Here is an 18457-nt window from a genome sequence, read left to right on the forward strand (position 1 = left end):
GTAACTCTTGGTAACTCCTGGTAACTCCTGGTAACTCTTGGTAACTCTTGGTAACTCTTGGTAACTCCTGGTAACTCCTGGTAACTCCTGGTAACTCCTGGTAACTCTTGGTAACTCTTGGTAACTCTTGGTAACTCTTGGTAACTCCTGGTAACTCCTGGTAACTCCTGGTAACTCTTGGTAACTCTTGGTAACTCCTGGTAACTCTTGGTAACTCTTGGTAACTCTTGGTAACTCTTGGTAACTCCTGGTAACTCCTGGTAACGGTGATGATGTGCCGCATGTGCAGCTCCGTCTTGCATGCCAAGTCAATCAACAGGAACGCAAACAGCCAAGAGGAGCCAAGGATTCAACCAAAATGAAAAGTCCTCATCCCAACCAGGCCGGTGGTGATGCTGCAAAGGCGAAAGAAGAGCGCCTACAGCCGCGCGTGGAATAAAGGAATAGCGTTAGCCAATGGTCAGCCTCTCCACCCGGTCCAAGTCCTCTCGGGTGATTCATCAAGCGCTACTTAAGAAAGACAAAGTGTGTTCATTTAGCGTCGCCAGCCGGAAGGTAAAGTCCAAATGTTATTTTAGTGATAAAAGGCAAAGGCCTGCCTCGATGCCTCCATATCTCCATGCCTCGATGCCTCCATATCTCCATATCTCCATATCTCCATACCTCCATATCTCCATATCTCCATATCTCCATATCTCCATATCTCCATACCTCCATATCTCCATGCCTCCATAGGAGGAAGTGCAATGGAGCCTAAAGGTCAGCCGTGTTCCTGGTACATCAAGCCTCCTCGCGGCCTACTGTGATTGCTTCCTTCTGGATCCGGGGGGGGGGGGGGGGGGGGGGGTCCTTTGTGTCCGCCTGACATCATCAGTCCAGGCCGCCGTCCTTGGTCTGCTTTTCATCCTGTCCGAGACGGAACGCTCACACGGTCCGTGGTTTGCACGTCTCCCTGACAGCCGCGCACGTCTTCCTCTGCTGGTTGTGTTCCAGGCCGCCCAGGGCGGACGTCCTCCCCCGGCCGCCCGGCCCCCTGGCCTTGAACCTGGGCTCCAGTCGTCGGAGGAGGCGATGGCGCATAAAGCATTAAAGATGTGCATCCACGGGATTGGCGCCGGCTGTTTATTGGCACTCACGGCTCCATAAAGCATTTTGCTCCGTGGGAAGGATGAGACGGACAAGCGCCATCGTCCAACTGATGGCGTTTAACACGGAATATGAACTATAAAACACAATAATAAACATGATTCATATTCGTCCTCAGGTGGGATTCATACACGCTAGATGGTAGGAGATCCACAAAGCTGGAGTACGACGCTAACGTGGCTTATTAACACACTTCCAGGTGGGTCCATCGCTCCTCTTTGGCTGCTCCGAGTGCTTCCGGAACGCACGGCTTTCATAAGCTGGAATTCCCACGGAAGCATGGCTCCATCCTCTGGGTGCTGTGATGAAGAGGACAATACGCCGCCCACCGCTGGGGAGTACACTCGTCCCTCGCTATGCTCGAATAGGATTCCATTCATGAACTGGAAAAGCACTCAAGGAGCGCCGTGCCCCCACCCCCCCGCCCCCCCACTGATGCCACAGGTATTAGCTTCCTTGACCATGAAAAGATTCCTAATGATATCAAATATATGATACATATGATACCAATCCATCCCAAGTTACTTTGAACACAACAAAGAGATGAACCGATGGACTGTAGGGGTGTTACATCATGTCTAGGGGGCTCTAATGATGTTAAATGTATATTTAGAAGGTTTATCATACCTAAAATATCTTATTGTGTCTGCTGTAATGGGGTGTAAATGTAACTGTAGGGGTGTTATTTCATGTCTTGAGGGCTCTAATGATGTTAAATGTGTATTTAGAAGGTTTATCATACCTAAAATATCTTATTGTGTCTGCTGTAATGGGGTGTAAATGTAACTGTAGGGGTGTTATTTCATGTCTTGAGGGCTCTAATGATGTTAAATGTGTATTTAGAAGGTTTATCATACCTAAAATATCTCATTGTGTCTGCTGTAATGGGGTGTAACTGTAACTGTAGGGGTGTTACTTCATGTCTCGAGGTCTCTAATGATGTCACAAACTGCCTTAAGAAGATGATAAACGGGTCTTCTATGCCATAGCCATGAAAATATTCCATTTACTGATATTGACTCCCACTTTGCGGTGTTAGCACCCTTCCACCAGCTAACACAGGTGCACGCGGCTAATGCTAACGCATGCTAATGCTCTGCCGGGGAACCAAAGAAACGCAGAGGAAGTCGTGCAGAGGCAGCGTCAGCTAGCAAATCCATCATCTTTATTTCTTCCCCGATGAGCACCAAGGAATACTCCCTTCCCTTCCTCAAGGAACACAAAAGCCATCCCGAGTCTCCTTCTGGGCTCCTTGGCCCAGATGATCAACGGGGGGGGGCTTGTGGTGCGACAAGTGTGGAAAGATGGAGCAGCATGCAGACGTAGCTCGGGGGGGCCGTGCTGGTAGATAGTAAGCGAGGAGCGGCCCCCGGGTGCGTTTCACCGCCATCAGGACTCATCTTATTGGACACGCCTTCCCTCTTCACGCCGTGCAGTCCTCCACAGCCGCAGACACCCACAATGCAGCAGGACGCAGGAAGCCGGCGGCTTTATCTCCGCGTTCTCCACGCCGCATCTCTTATCCACGCCACACCTGTCAGCTGACTGACTTCTTCTTCCCGCCGCTTTGTGGGACAAAGAACAACATGGCCGCTGCTGGGCTGGCGAGGCCGCATTCCCATCAATACAAATTGGCCACGGCCGTCACGCCGCGTTACGAGCGCCGAGTCACACGCTCCCGCCGTCTGTCGGAGAGGAAATGAAAGGCGTAAGTCGTCCTTTCCGACGTTGCCTTCAATCACGGCGATGTGAAAAGCCGCAGCAGCCTCGGCGCCGAAAGCGTGTTTGCTTTCAATCCGCACGTAGCGTGTCGGTAGCGTGTCCTCCTCCTCACCGGGGACGCTCCGCCACGGCCGTCCCTCGCTGTCGGGATCCCAGCCCCCAGCACTGGATGGCACGGGTCACTTCTTTAGGTACGCCCCAGATGAAAACGGCTTTCAGAGGTCGTCCTTCAAAAAGGACCGCTAGCACGGAGCTAACCGATCATCTGTCGGAGTCGCCATCTTGGATTTAGATCTCAGGCGGCCGTCCAAGAAGGAGACGCCTCAACTTCTCACGGCTCCACCAAACATGTCTGACCCGTTTCAGCCTGGAGTCCTGCCCCCTCCCTTTAAGGAAAGGGGGCCTCAGAGGTCTCCATTTGGCTTGGGTTACCATGGCAACACATCCTGTCCTGGCTCCAGTGATGCTTTTCTGCTTGTCAATACCGCCTGGCCACCTTAGAGTCGTACCCAACACTGGTCTCTGGGTGTCAGTACCGCCGCCATCAATGCTAATGCTAATGCTAATGCTAATGCTAATGCTAATACTAATGCTAATGCTAATGCTACTGATGTCTACTTTTCCTCTTCTACATTGGGTCAGAGTGTAACGACAACCATAGAAGACTTTAATCATGCAACATTAATCATGTTGCAAACCGTCTTCAGAGGGCCATCGAAGGGGCCGTACTGTGGTCTAGTGGTGAGCATGTGGGCCACACGGTCAGGAGATCCTGAAGTTGTGGGTTCAAAACTCATCTGTGTGGAGTCAATGAAATGAATGGCGGAGAAGAATATTCTCATCTTATTAATATTGCCGCCATCGGCTGGCGACCGGGCCAGGGGACCCCGCCTCTCGCCCAGAGTCAGCTGGGGTAGGCTCCAGCTACCCCACCCTAGAAGATATTAGTATTCTCATAAAATGTTCTATTTTTCTTTTTGTTTTCCTCTTGAATATTATTTAGGAAATGTGCAGAGGGCCAATAAAATATCAGCTGAGCTGCAAATGGTCCCCGGGCCACATTTTGGACACCCTGGTGTATATCAAGCTACGTTTTCAGCAACAAATCAGGACTCGGCCGCTGAGAAAATATTCCAGACAAATTGATAGAAATTCCACGCGGGTCGGTGTTGACCCGACTTGACCCGCTACAATGTCAGCCATCTTTCCTCGGCTGTCATGTGACGGCAGGCCAACGCACGCTAAGAAACCGTATCCTAAGCGTCAATGTCAACCTGCTGCCGAGTCATTTCGTCTTCATTTGTGGTATCGCCATGTCGTGCCTTTAAAGCGTGCGGAAAGTGGATTATCCACGCCACTTGTCCCTGACATGGCGCCGCTAATACGAGCTGCTCTTGACCTGATGTTTGCGTGTCGCCGCCGCCTCCTGATTGGATTAACTTCCCATGTTGTGTGTGTCCGGGTCAATTACACAGAGCGGGCTGCCATTCCCAACCCCCCCCCTCCCGTCTCCGCCTCCTTTCCACGCCCCCGAAGGCCTGCCCCCCCCCATACGCACCCTGTCACGGACACGCACACACCAACAGCCGCATCGCCGCCCGCCGCCCGGGGGAGCGCAATGTGGCCGCCACCGCCGCCCGTGGCCTCTGTCTCCTTGTGTCGCGTCGCTCTGGCGTCCAGGGGTCATCTCAAGAAGGGCGGCTCATAATCAAGTCGATTAGCCAGTCTGATGGCCGTGCTAATTGGTCCGGGTTCGAACATTATCATTAGCGCCTCAAGTGCGGTCACGACGGGACACGGCCGTCAGAGGAGAGGGAGCCTAATAGCGCTAATTGTTGCTACTTATGCTGACGATTTTTTCCTGGGGGGGGGGGCAAGGGGGGGCGTCCATGGGTGCTGAGGTGTTTATTTACGCAGTTTTTTCAGCTGTCTTTGTTGCGTACTAGCATGGGTTAGCTTGAGCGACGTCACGGCTTCAACCTGAGCGTCCATGGCTCTTCTCAGACCAGTCTCAGACCAGTACGCCTCACTGGGCCGCTACTTCAGGGTGGAGTACTGCCTAGTACCAGTCCACCGCTATACACACTAAAGAAGAGTAAAAGTACATGTAAAAGTATTCCAAGCATAACATGGCTAAATGGAGTACTGCCTAGTACTAGTCCACCGCTATACACACTAAAGAAGAGTAAAAGTACATGTAAAAGTATTCCAAGCATAACATGGCTAAATGGAGTCCAATCCAAACGGGAGGCGTTCAAAGACCTGGTGATATGTGGTATTCTACACTGCTCGCTAGGTGTCAGCAACGTTACAGTGATCGGCACCGCAGGAAGTACTGCAGAAACAGGAAGTAAGACACGTGTGAGTCTACTGTATACTATGTCTTATTTTCTCTTATGTCTACTATATTAGGTAATAGGAGTACAAAGGTGACTATAGGGGTGTTATTTCATGTCTAGTGAGCTCTAATGAACATTGAGGAGGTGGTTTTCTATTATCTATTTTCTCATAGAAGTAATAAGAGTGTCAAGGTGACTATAGGGTTGCTATTTCAGGTCTCTAACAATGTCAAACAGCAGACAGCATAGACTGTAAAGATATTTTCTATGCCATAATTATTAGAGGCTGCACGGTGGTTAGTGGTTAGTGCGCAGGCCTCACAGCTGGGAGACCCAAGTTGGATTCCCCCCTCGGCCATCTCTGTGTGGAGTTCTCCCCGTGCATGGGGGGCTTTTCTCCGGGTACTCCGGGGATTCTTACGATGCATAGAAGCCCAAATGAAGCTTTGGGTCATCGTTTGGGCGGATGTGACGTGTTCTTCTTTCCGTGGCTTGCTGAAGGTGTCAGCACCTTTCCCAGACGCCCCCCCCCCAGGTCCCCGTAGCGCCTATTTGATCTCTCTGGAGGACTGTCAACTTAGCGTGCGTCTCTGAGGAAATTGAATTGTGCGTTTATTGAGGCGGCAGCGTGAATAGCGAAGATGCTAGGTTGATGTGAAAGTCAAACAAGCCCACCTGCCATTCATTCCTGTTTGTTTGCGTTTCTCCAGCTGGGAAAAACCTCCGGTTTTGTTCGGCGGCGCTTCGGCGCACAAAGAGAAGATGATGAAAGGTTGAATGGTTGATCCTCGGCGTTCCCGTCCCGTGCAGCCTGAACCAAAGCGTGAAAAGCAGCAGGTTGGGGACCGCTTCCTGATTGTGATGCAGGTCCGTACCTGGCCTACATAGCTACCTTTGCTCCGCCTCGGCTCGGCACGCCGGCACCCACGTGGCTGCCAATACGTTCGTTATCGCCGTGCGCTTCGGCGAGCCACTTCCGGGAGCTTCAAAGCGCGAGTCGTCGTGCTGTCAAAGCAGGAGACGAACCTCAAACGCGTCGACGGAACGCCGAGAGACGCCTGTCAGTCGGCTCGAGCTTGTGCTTAAGTGGCGCTAAATATTCATGGCCGCTTATCTGCCTGCTGCAAGCTAAAGCGACTCCTGCTATTAGGAGACCCCCCCCCCCCACTCCCAGCCCCGCCCCTCTCGGTGATGTAACAGCTGCTCGGCGTTCGCGGAGAGTCAATAGGAGCACGCGTGTCCTCCGTGAGGGGGCACAGGTCAATTCCACAACAGCAGAGTGATATCACCTCCATCCTGCTGCTTCCTGTCTCGGCAGGGGGGGGTTAGCTACACGACACTGCCGCCCGCTGGCTGGATGGCGTTACTGCACCAAGTCCAGCTCAAGGAGGCAACACTCGGGGACATGATCATCCCTCGCTACATCGCGGTTTTCCGTGCATATATCCAGTAAAAAATGATGGCTTTATCGATTGATAACAAACGATGAGTTTAAAAAGAGGCACGTTGGCCAAAATGAGGCTTTTGAATCCGACAAACGGCAGAAGAAACTTCCACCTCATCCCTCGTTTATCCACGCCATAACTCACTTTCCACTAAGTAGGATTTAACGTTAATAGACGGAACATTTTATACTCAGAGCACAGAATGTCAAAGGATGGGGCTTTAACATGATTAGAGCCCTCTGGGCAGGAAATAACACCCCTACAGTCACTCCTATTAACCAATATAGTAGCCATAATGCAACAAAAATAAGACATATTAGACAATGAAAACATGTTGAGGATGGGTAGGTAGTACATGGGTAGGTATACATGGGTAGGTATACATGGGTAGGTATACATGGGTAGGTAGTACATGGGTAGGTACATGGGTAGGTACATGGGTAGGTATACATGGGTAGGTACATGGGTAGGTACATGGGTAGGTATACATGGGTAGGTAGTACATGGGTAGGTACATGGGTAGGTAGTACATGGGTAGGTACATGGGTAGGTAGTACATGGGTAGGTACATGGGTAGGTACATGGGTAGGTACATGGGTAGGTACATGGGTAGGTAGTACATGGGTAGGTATACATGGGTAGGTACATGGGTAGGTACATGGGTAGGTAGTACATGGGTAGGTAGTACATGGGTAGGTACATGGGTAGGTACATGGGTAGGTAGTACATGGGTAGGTATACATGGGTAGGTACATGGGTAGGTAGTACATGGGTAGGTAGTACATGGGTAGGTAGTACATGGGTAGGTACATGGGTAGGTATACATGGGTAGGTACATGGGTAGGTATACATGGGTAGGTACATGGGTAGGTACATGGGTAGGTATACATGGGTAGGTAGTACATGGGTAGGTACATGGGTAGGTAGTACATGGGTAGGTACATGGGTAGGTAGTACATGGGTAGGTACATGGGTAGGTACATGGGTAGGTACATGGGTAGGTACATGGGTAGGTAGTACATGGGTAGGTACATGGGTAGGTACATGGGTAGGTACATGGGTAGGTACATGGGTAGGTAGTACATGGGTAGGTACATGGGTAGGTACATGGGTAGGTACATGGGTAGGTACATGGGTAGGTATACATGGGTAGGTACATGGGTAGGTACATGGGTAGGTAGTACATGGGTAGGTAGTACATGGGTAGGTACATGGGTAGGTACATGGGTAGGTAGTACATGGGTAGGTATACATGGGTAGGTACATGGGTAGGTAGTACATGGGTAGGTAGTACATGGGTAGGTAGTACATGGGTAGGTACATGGGTAGGTATACATGGGTAGGTACATGGGTAGGTATACATGGGTAGGTACATGGGTAGGTATACATGGGTAGGTAGTACATGGGTAGGTAGTACATGGGTAGGTAGTACATGGGTAGGTACATGGGTAGGTAGTACATGGGTAGGTACATGGGTAGGTATACATGGGTAGGTACATGGGTAGGTATACATGGGTAGGTACATGGGTAGGTAGTACATGGCTAGGTACATGGCTAGGTACATGGGTAGGTACATGGGTAGGTAGTACATGGGTAGGTACATGGGTAGGTACATGGGTAGGTACATGGGTAGGTAGTACATGGGTAGGTACATGGGTAGGTAGTACATGGGTAGGTATATGGGTAGGTACATGGGTAGGTACATGGGTAGGTAGTACATGGGTAGGTACATGGGTAGGTACATGGGTAGGTAGTACATGGGTAGGTACATGGGTAGGTACATGGCTAGGTACATGGGTAGGTAGTACATGGGTAGGTACATGGGTAGGTACATGGGTAGGTAGTACATGGGTAGGTACATGGGTAGGTAGTACATGGCTAGGTACATGGGTAGGTAGTACATGGCTAGGTACATGGGTAGGTACATGGGTAGGTATACATGGGTAGGTATACATGGGTAGGTAGTACATGGGTAGGTACATGGGTAGGTACATGGGTAGGTACATGGGTAGGTACATGGGTAGGTAGTACATGGCTAGGTACATGGGTAGGTAGTACATGGCTAGGTACATGGGTAGGTACATGGGTAGGTACATGGCTAGGTACATGGGTAGGTAGTACATGGGTAGGTACATGGGTAGGTACATGGGTAGGTAGTACATGGGTAGGTACATGGTTAGGTATACATGGGTAGGTATACATGGGTAGGTATACATGGCTAGGTACATGGGTAGGTATACATGGGTAGGTAGTACATGGGTAGGTAGTACATGGGTAGGTACATGGGTAGGTATACATGGCTAGGTACATGGGTAGATATACATGGCTAGGTATACATGGGTAGGTGGAATAAGGAGTATAAGTAGTAAAATGTGACTTTGAGGTATAGTACTGTATGTGTTTACTTTGCTACTCCCACTGCACTCCATCAAAACCTTGTGAATAATTTTCTTTCATATTAAGCGGCGCTAGGTGTCACTTTTGTTTTCTTTTGCGTCGATTCTGCCGCCTCTGAGAGCGAGCGAGGACGTGCGTGGCGGTGGCGGTGGCGGTGGCGGTGGCGGTGGCGTGTGTGACGGTGGCATGCAGATGGCGAGCTCTCTCCGCTGCTTAAGCAGACAAAAGCTAGCTGAGGGACCTTCCGTCTCCTGAACGTGCCAGGAAGAGTCGGTACTTGGCACGAGTAGCAGAAACAATTAGCGTCACACAAGCACAGGCCCCGAGCTGTGTGGGGCGGGGAGAACAAAGATGGCGGCCAAACGCGGCGCTGAGAGGATCCCGCTCGTTTTTGGGAGCCGACTCCCGTCACGGCTCATTTAGCTGACGTGCTGCGCTTGTTTGTGCATTCTTCATGAGAACGCAGACAGAGGAAGCATCCCGTCCTTGGAGAACCCCCCCCCCCGTCACCGCTTCCCCCATCCTGCCTCCGAGCCGGGATCGGAAGTACGCCTCACACAAAACAATCCTGGATCCAAACACGGCTCATTATATTCCAGCTGCTTTGAAGGTACGACGCTAGACGCTAGATGCCGTGGATGCTAGCTCACCAGGGGAGCTCATGGGGGTCAGCGTGGAAAAGAAAGAAACTAGAAAGAGAACTGAAACTTCTCTCGTGGAAAAATGGCGGTGTACAACACGAGGCATGAAATACTCGATAGAAATACCGCACAGGTCGATTCAAGTACATCATGTGAATATAGCGTACGCATGTACTCCGTCCACCTGGTGACATCCATGACAACCACGCCCGTATTTAACATCATGTCTCAGAAAAACAATCAAACAATCAAACATAGAAAAAATGAAAATGAATGAATGACATTTCTACTCTGCTGCACTCTGGGTGTATGCTAGCAGCCCCGCCTCCACCCACTGAGACAAACTGGTTTCCTCATTTATGCTGTTTGGTGTTTTTTTTTTAATTTTCCAACAATTTCAACATCCAGTTAGTTTTCTTTCTAGAAATATTTGGACTTTATTGCCATAATATTATGACTTGACCCTGAAATTTCCCGTTGTGGGACAAATAAAGAAACATCTTCTCTTAAACTGACATTATTTCTCCAATAATGAGCAGTTTCTTGTTGCAATTGTTAATATTTTCATTTTATTACAATTAAATTCCATCTTTTATCCCCAAAGTTTGTTTTATGTTGTCCGACAATTTCGATATTCGATTGGTGTTGCTTCGGCAGTCATAATCTTTTGGGACGGCTTTTAACGCTCCATAATTAAATACATATGATTATAGTTATAGTTATAGTTGTTTTGACTGGTTTAACATACAGTTTGTGTATTTAAAAACAGGATGTATTTTTAATCTTACGTCAGCCAAAGCACGCCAACCGGAATAAACCCGGAAGTTGCTACGTCATCAACAAGCGACATTGGTGAGTGACTCGCAGCTCAGCGAGCACAACAAACTCATATCACCACTCATATCAAGACTTGATAACCCGATATATTTTTCATCTTCGGTAAAATGACTTAGATTTAGTTTTGGCGTAAATGTAAATCTTACATGAGGAACTTACATGTCATTTCCTTGCTTTGCGTTGATTGGCTGGTAGAAGTCCTCCTTTTCATCCTCCCCTTCCCTTGTCGTCTCTGTGAAAGGTCAAAGTCTCATTTGGTTCCCCAAAAACAACCAACCATGAGCGGGTGGAAAATGTCTGCACCCGCCAGATGTCTGGTCTGCGTGGGACTGTCTCTTCTACTGACAGGTATCAAGGAGGACGCCGGGTGTCACTTGGGGGCAATGACCCCGTGGTTGTCTTGAAGGTGCGGGGAAGTCCGCGTACGTGGGGAAGAGTCACAGCGGCGGAAAGGACGATGCGGTGCTGCAGTACGTCGTTGACAACTCCCTGAGGGAACATCCGGTCCTCGCCAAACTCAGGCTGGTGCATAAAAAACACCAAATCGTTCCAATCATGTGTGCGCCATTTTGCTTGGCCTGTAGAATGCCATCATGCTAACCTCGGAATTCATTTTAATCATCTCCCATTCTTAGAACCGACGTTATTAAAAGTACTTGATTTCACAGCACACCAAAAGAATGTACAGTACCTGTACTGCATATTGTATCTGCATCTGAGCAGTTCGCATCGTGACCACCAGAGGGCGATGAAGGGAAGCTTTTGCTGGCACATCCTTGTTGTGTTTGGTGGACTAAGAAGTCAGATGTTGTATTCCCTCCACCACAAGAATGATTGCATGTGATTTCAGAGAACTATGGCGGACGAGCAGAGCGGAATGATGGTAGCCAGAGAACAAGCCCAGCTGATGGCTAACCTCATGAAACTCATCAACGCAAGCAAAGCTATTGAAATTGGTGAGGTTGCCACGTGTACAGCACATTTACCTACTTTTACTCCTAGTTCTATCATATTTAGCCACAAGTATTTGCATCTCGTTATATTTCCACCATTGTTTTCTCATGACTATGGACCTCTGTACTCTGTATGATCCATGGCATGTAGCATGTACTTGTACCCTACAGGGATGTACACGGGGTACAACGCACTCAGCATGGCGCTGGCCGTGCCGCTTAACGGACAAGTGGTAGCATGTGAAACAAACGGCGTCTACGTGGACATCGCCAAACCGTTTTTTCAGGAGGTGACTAGTTACATAAGACAATATGTTTTACCAAAGAATGACTTTGGTAATCTCGTGAGTCAACCAGCTTCATAAATATGCTTCATCAAACAGCCTGATCAAAATAAAGAAAAGCACTGTGGCGTTCAATCGACATTAAAGGACATCCACCATTGCGGTTGGACCAATCAGATCATTGATCCCTCCGACCGCTTCCTGATTGGACACATTGATGTAATTCATGTTGCATTCTGGTACCGAATGATGACGCGTCAATATCATGACTAACAATCATATGGCAAGTACTAATCATCCAAATGTATATGAATGATGGATATATGTATTTCATTCTAGGAATGAATATGTGACTTGATAGGCTTCGTTTATGACAAGCGTCTTTTTCCCCACGCAGGCGGGAGTGGACAGGAAGATCGAAGTGCGACTGCAAGCGGCGATGACCACGCTAGGTAAGAACCTCATCTGCCATTTCCCATCGACTTCTCATCTGCCATTTCCTGTTCTCCTTTTCTAGATGAGCTGATATCAGCTGGAGGGAATGGAACCTTCGACTTTGTATTCATTGATGCTGACAAGGCCAACTATGATGGCTACTATGAAAAGTCCTTACAGCTCATTCGGAAAGGGGGCGTCATCGCTATTGATAACGTAGGTGACATCTTCTAGAACGTGTCTCCTCATTGTGACTGAGTGTGTGTGTGTGTGAAGGTGCTATGGGGCGGCAGGGTCGTGGACCCGGCCCCTGACGACATCACTTCCAGGACACTGGATGCGCTCAATAAGAAGCTCCACAAGGACCAGAGGATCGACCTGAGCATGGTCACCGTGGGGGACGGGCTGACTATCGCTATTAAACGATAAACGCCGTCCAAGGAACCGGGTCAGTTACGGGTGGGAAACCTCCACCCCATGTGCAAAACTTGGACCAGAAGAGCACTGGATGCGTCCCACCAGGAACTTTAAAAACAAATAAAGCTTTAAAAATGCTAACAAAATGTTTAATAAACATGTAAACATAAAAACACCTGTTATAGTACAACTTTATTTAAATTGATTAATAGGTTATTATTAATAGGTAATTAGGTAGAAAATTACTGTGTCTGTTTGGGGAAAAAAAGACTGGGTTGGATGGAGGAGATTGATTTGCTGTGGCGACCCCTGAGGGAAGCGCCGGAAGGAGAAAGAAGAGTTTTTGGGGAAAAAAGATCAGTATTAATAATCGAATTCTACTTTGCAGAAACTGGCATAATTGGTGGGGTATGGTAGTAATCGGCCATAAAGGAGGATGACTGGTACATTGGGTTACATGGGGTGTGGTAGTCATCCGCCCTAAAGGAGGATGACCGGTACGCATGGTAGTCATCCGCCCTAAAGGAGGATGACCGGTACGCATGGTAGTCATCCGCCCTAAAGGAGGATGACCGGTACGCATGGTAGTCATCCGCCCTAAAGGAGGATGACTGGTACGCATGGTGACAAGGTGTGAAAAGGCCCGTATGAATAAATGGTGACGGCGTTGCAAGTCAGTCAGTCGGCAGTCGGAGTTGAAAGACTTTATTGAAAAGTTAGCATACACAAAAGGAGCTCCGTGTAGAAGGTGACTTACGCTTAACTCCTCTTTGAGATTTCATAGTTTGGCTTTTGAAGAACTCCCAAATGCATTTGCTCGCTCGATCGGCCAACACGAACCCAAAAACTGCCTTGTTGTAGGTTGTGATGGCCGAGGGGGGGCAGAGCTTCAGCTGGGGTGGTGTGAGCGGCAAGGAGGGAAGGGAAGCCTGGTGTATTCTTAAAACTGAGGAATATCAGAGGGTGTTTGAACAAGGAAGGAGGCGTGTTCCGGACAGGAACATGATTACATGTAAGATATAAATAATACAAAGAAAAGCAGTGGCGTGACGCCGTGCTCAGAGTTTGTTGTTGTAGCCTTTGAACCCGATCTCTTCAAGATGTCCCCCGCTTGCTGGTTGGGAAATAACCTTAAGGCCAAATGTTGCTTCTGATATTCCGGAGTTCTTAGTGCGGGAGGAAACGCTTTAGGCTTCCAGTTCCAAGCCCAGACCCAACTTGTGGCCTCCGGCGTTGATGTTCTTCCCGTCCACCAGGCCAGCCAGGGTGAGTTTCACACCTGTGCAGGTAAGGAGCTGACGTTATGCACACCGACGCCGCCCGCTCGTATCCTCTGCTGGCCTAGCGCCGCAGGGTGGTCAACCACGCGACGGATGGCAGTAGCTGCATTGCTATGACGAGGGCGGACCTACGTGACCTTTGGCCTTGGAATGTGGAGGGGCTAGCTAGTCATGCTAATCAACATGCTAACTTTCTATCAGAAGTTATCTGAATGAAGCTAAAATAAAATACAAGTCATAATTTGAAGTGAAGTAGATATTCATAATCAGCCTTTTCACCTTGATGACAAAGCTGATATGTGAACGATATAAACATCTTAGCATATCTTCTCATGATTCCCTTTTGGGGGAGGTGTGTAAAAGGAGGAAGTGGGTTTGATGTTGCCGACTCACCTGGTCTAAGAGTCTGGGTGTAGCCGATCCCCACCAGGCTGTTGTTGTTCACCTTAGCCTGCAAAAGACGCAGAAGATGCAAAAGCGTTGCCGCCATCTTGCAGGTTGAATGTTCCCGACGGCGCTCTCCTCCGGCCGGTAACTTACGCTGACGGAGGCATCCTTGTCCAGCTGGTACTTGGCGGCGATGCCAAAGCGCGTGCTGTTGCTGCCGGCGGTCCATGCCAGGTTGACCGCCGTCTCCAGCTTGTCGCTGACCTTCTGGTAGATGGACCCTCCAAACTCAGCTCCATCGTTTCTTCACCGAGAACACAAAGATGGGTGAGATGAACTGGACCAGGACCTGCTGGATACTGGCATGCTAGCATACTCACACGTTGGTATGCAGCTGGAAGTCTCCCGTCTTGTAGCCAATGGCAAAGTTGTTCTGGGTCATCTTGGATTTGGCGGTGTCAAAGGTCATCTGGTAACCGGCCAGCCAGCCCTCGTAGCCCACCACGCCCGCTCCATGGATGGTGGGGCCGGCGAAATCGAAGTCCACGTCGCAGCCCAGGTTGACGTACTCGCGCTTGTAGGCGGTCTTGACCTTGCCGCTCTTCTTGCTGCGTGGTCGTACGGGTGATGCAACGTTCTTATGGTTATGAAATCATACTCCAAACATGACTGCTTCATCAATGACCTTAACCCGGCACATGCTGGCCTTTCCCATTCTTAGCATGGCCCCTGAATGCGCTGCCCGCCTCCACATGCATCCTCTGGCCTCCTAAAGGCCTCGGAGCTTCTCAAGTAAAAAAAGTAATCCTGTGACCACACTAATGTCTTTTGGCCTCAGTAACGCACGTCCTCTAATGGCATGACCTCTACGCTAGGCATCACCAATGGCATGACCTCTACGCTAGGCATCACCGATGGCACGACCTCTACGCTAGGCATCACCGATGGCACGACCTCTACGCTAGGCATCACCAATGGCGTGACCTCTACGCTAGGCATCACCAATGGCACGACCTCTACGCTAGGCATCACCAATGGCACGACCTCTACGCTAGGCATCACCAATGGCACGACCTCTACGCTAGGCATCACCAATGGCGTGACCTCTACGCTAGGCATCACCAATGGCGTGACCTCTACGCTAGGCATCACCAATGGCGTGACCTCTACGCTAGGCATCACCAATGGCGCGACCTCTACGCGAGGCATCACCAATGGCGCGACCTCTACGCGAGGCATCACCAATGGCGCGACCTCTACGCGAGGCATCACCAATGGCACGACCTCTACGCTAGGCATCACCAATGGCATGACCTCTACGCTAGGCATCACCGATGGCACGACCTCTACGCTAGGCATCACCGATGGCACGACCTCTACGCTAGGCATCACTCATGGCATGACCTCTACGCTTGGCATCACTCATGGCATGACCTCTACGCTAGGCATCACTCATGGCATGACCTTTCACACTGCATGGAGACCCATTTAAGTTGGGCTGGATCAGGATCCAATAACCACCATAGAGAAGGATTACTGGATTACTGGCTTTAGGCAGTACCTTTACTTTAGAACTTCTTAGCATATCTTGCATATCTAGCTACCTGAAAGTGGAACCCCCCCTGCAGTAGAAGCACAGGTTGAAAAAGAGATGATCATACCCAGTATTTGGGGAGAAGGTTGTGTCAAAGGTCAACTTCAGTCCCTTGGCAATCTGGAGAAACCATGAAAACCAAATGAAACACAGCGTGGTGGTGGTGGTGGTGATGATGATGATGATGGTGGTGGTGGCAATGATGATGATGATGGTGGTGGTGGTGGTGGTGATGGTAATGCCCGTGTGCTTTCACGAGTGCGTGGCGTCCTTGCCTGATCTTCGATGGTGATTTCTGTTCCCAGGGTGTTGTCGGTGTTCCACTTCTCGGTGAAGGTCAGGCCGTATTCGGCCCGCTTGTACTTGGTTTCCAGGCTGCCAACAACTTTGCTGGTGTCCGTGTTGGAGGAACCCGATGTCTTGAATTCCTGCGCAGACAAACATCCAATGAAATCACAGCAAAGGAACATAAACTCGGACATGACAGATCTTGCTCGGCACGTCTAGCCTCAGCATGGTTTAACTCAAGAGAATGACATCGCCGACGAGCACAATGCATCCCGCAGGGCACTGCCCCAATGGTTGGGGGCACCCATGCGGCCGCATCACTCGTGTTTCAAAGCGGGTGTCTGGTCAGATTGTTTTACCCTTCCCACCCTAGACTCAGATTAGACTCAGACCCTGACCTCCTAAAAAGTCTTGGATTGTGTTTCAAAGGAAAGGCATTTAAAAAAGGTACATTATGCAACACATTCACAGATGAGGCTCAAACCTGACTGGCACCATGCATGCTGTTCAATAATGACTTGACAACTGATTGACAGGGCAACTTCCACAGTGGGAGACTGGTAAAACAGCTTACCACTCCGCTGGCTGACTTGGTCTTGACGTCAAGCTTCACCAGGCCAAAACCTGAATAGACAAGGCCGTTTTTCCGTCAATTTGGCAGGTAAAACACTTCAAACATCCACAGGTACTCATACCGTAGCCTTTGTTGAAGATGTCCTTTGCGGACTTGCCCAGATCAGCGTATGAAGGAGGCACGGCCATCGTTTCTGCACGCAGGGATCAAAAATATACACAGTTACTACTAGACATCGGTCAGCAAAACACAAACATTCACATACAACCGACATTGATTCTCCTAAAATCACAATTCCTAATGCTTCTCTGGAAACCAAATGGAAACAAACGCAACGTTTTAGAGGCTAGGACTCCACTGGTGTCAAAGCCATGATAAATATCCCGGCATGTCACGTCACCAAAGTCAAACATGCAATATTATACGATGAAAGTGGAACATACCTACTTAAAATAAATATAGGTCAATTATTTCATTAAACAGGAACCACAATGGATCAAATTCAAACGATGCCCAACCCAAGTGTCGTGTTGGTGGAGTTGTCCAATTAGCATACTACGGTCAGTTGGGATGCCGGCTACTGTACGGACATGTCCCACAGACTGTCACTTTTATCTGTGGCGGGCACCAAGAATAAATGAATGTATGTAGGGACAAGCATATGCTTTTCCAGTTACGCCCCCTTGGACAAAAGTCAGGTTACATCCAATCCTCTGGTCAGAAACAAATAAATCGTCCATTTGAGGAGTGGGAATACTTCCCAAAATGTCCCATCCCAGCTGTAAAGACAATTCCTTCCCCATTCAACAGTGGCTAGCGGCTTTGAAGTCGAATGCGGTGAGAATTTAGACCTCCGTGCACAAGCGCTAAGACATCAACCTCCAAAGCCCGTTTGTCGTCGCCGCTTTGCATTTAAAGTCCTAAGTGACGTAGCCATCCACTCCTGGGGCATCGCAGCGGTGGCATGGCAGCCTCGGACAAGGTTAATGTGCGACTGAGGCGAGAGTCCTTTGGTAGACCCGGTCCAACCCAAGCTTACTTCTTATCGTTAGTTGGTTTAAAACCAAGGCGGGTGGAGGCGGCACACGCTGGTGCGAATTAGCGGCACGTCAAAGTGATGGGAGCCGTCGAGCCGTGTCACTCTGCACAAACAGGCCGCAAGGACGGTTAACCGACTTATAAGCCCTTACCCGGAAACCTTATTTAAGACGATAAGCCACACATTGATCCCCAAAGCGGTGAACACGTTTTGCAGTTTTAAACACAACAGAAGTGAATTACCACCACACATGAGTCAGACGCAGCATGCCCACCACAGCTAGCTTAGCTAACACCGCTAAAGCTAGCAAGAGTTACCGGCAAGTTCGAGCGCGTCTTCCGGCCTGACAGCGACTACCACAGCAGTTCTACCCCAATCAAAGGCGTCTCTTACCGGTGGTAGATTTGGCTCAAGGTGGACTAAAGTGACTTTTTAGGAGCGATGTTCCTCAAACCGCACTGGGCGAGGCAAGCGGCACCGTTGGAGGACGAGCTGAAGGAGACTCCGCTGCAATGAAACCTGACCTATCACAGTCGTAGCGTAGGACCGGGGCTGTCCACGGCTTTGCCCGAGTAAAAAAATATGTTTTGTTTAATTTCGATGTAATATTAAAAGTGCCTTATTATCCATTTGGGGGACATGTCATATGCCTATCTTTAACTTATGTCGATGTAGTAGA

General features: G+C 49.4%; 3 protein-coding genes across 3 annotated transcripts in view; 1 reads left to right on the forward strand and 2 right to left on the reverse strand.

Moving 5' to 3' along the window:
• Positions 1-10983, reverse strand: part of LOC131107844 (leucine-rich melanocyte differentiation-associated protein-like) — a 267408-nt gene extending 256425 nt beyond the window's left edge. The window contains exon 1 of the mRNA XM_058058241.1: positions 10687-10983. The gene's annotated coding sequence lies outside the window, so the exon portion shown is untranslated. The remainder of the gene's footprint in view (positions 1-10686) is intronic.
• LOC131107845 (catechol O-methyltransferase domain-containing protein 1-like) lies at positions 10661-12789 on the forward strand. The gene is made up of 7 exons (XM_058058245.1): positions 10661-10875; positions 10934-11052; positions 11378-11483; positions 11652-11770; positions 12162-12216; positions 12282-12415; positions 12476-12789. The coding sequence occupies exons 1-7, from the start codon at positions 10674-10676 to the stop codon at positions 12626-12628; spliced, it is 888 nt and encodes a 295-aa protein (XP_057914228.1). The 5' UTR covers positions 10661-10673; the 3' UTR covers positions 12629-12789.
• Positions 12790-13305: 516 nt separating this feature from the next.
• On the reverse strand, positions 13306-18337 carry LOC131107847 (voltage-dependent anion-selective channel protein 2). Its single transcript, XM_058058246.1, has 9 exons — positions 18172-18337; positions 16861-16932; positions 16740-16789; positions 16153-16305; positions 15945-15997; positions 14664-14891; positions 14437-14587; positions 14290-14347; positions 13306-13895 (listed from the first exon to the last, which is right to left on the reverse strand). Exons 2-9 carry the CDS (start codon positions 16925-16927, stop codon positions 13804-13806), a joined length of 852 nt encoding a protein of 283 aa, XP_057914229.1. The 5' UTR covers positions 16928-16932; positions 18172-18337; the 3' UTR covers positions 13306-13803.
• Positions 18338-18457: the final 120 nt, after the last annotated feature.

The sequence above is a fragment of the Doryrhamphus excisus genome, chromosome 20 (assembly GCF_030265055.1).
Source record: "Doryrhamphus excisus isolate RoL2022-K1 chromosome 20, RoL_Dexc_1.0, whole genome shotgun sequence".
Lineage (NCBI taxonomy): Eukaryota > Metazoa > Chordata > Actinopteri > Syngnathiformes > Syngnathidae > Doryrhamphus > Doryrhamphus excisus.

Excerpts from the sequence above, each read along its gene's own strand:
- LOC131107845 (XM_058058245.1), top strand. The coding sequence starts at position 10,674 with ATGAGGAACTTACATGTCATTTCCTTGCTTTGCGTTGATTGGCTGGTA. Across the intron at positions 11,053-11,377 it reads TCCTCGCCAAACTCAGGCTG|AGAACTATGGCGGACGAGCA; the intron begins GTGCATAAAAAA and ends ATGTGATTTCAG. Across the intron at positions 11,484-11,651 it reads AAGCAAAGCTATTGAAATTG|GGATGTACACGGGGTACAAC; the intron begins GTGAGGTTGCCA and ends TGTACCCTACAG.
- LOC131107847 (XM_058058246.1), bottom strand. The coding sequence starts at position 16,927 with ATGGCCGTGCCTCCTTCATACGCTGATCTGGGCAAGTCCGCAAAGGAC. Across the intron at positions 16,790-16,860 it reads CATCTTCAACAAAGGCTACG|GTTTTGGCCTGGTGAAGCTT; the intron begins GTATGAGTACCT and ends TTGTCTATTCAG. Across the intron at positions 16,306-16,739 it reads CCAAGTCAGCCAGCGGAGTG|GAATTCAAGACATCGGGTTC; the intron begins GTAAGCTGTTTT and ends TTGTCTGCGCAG.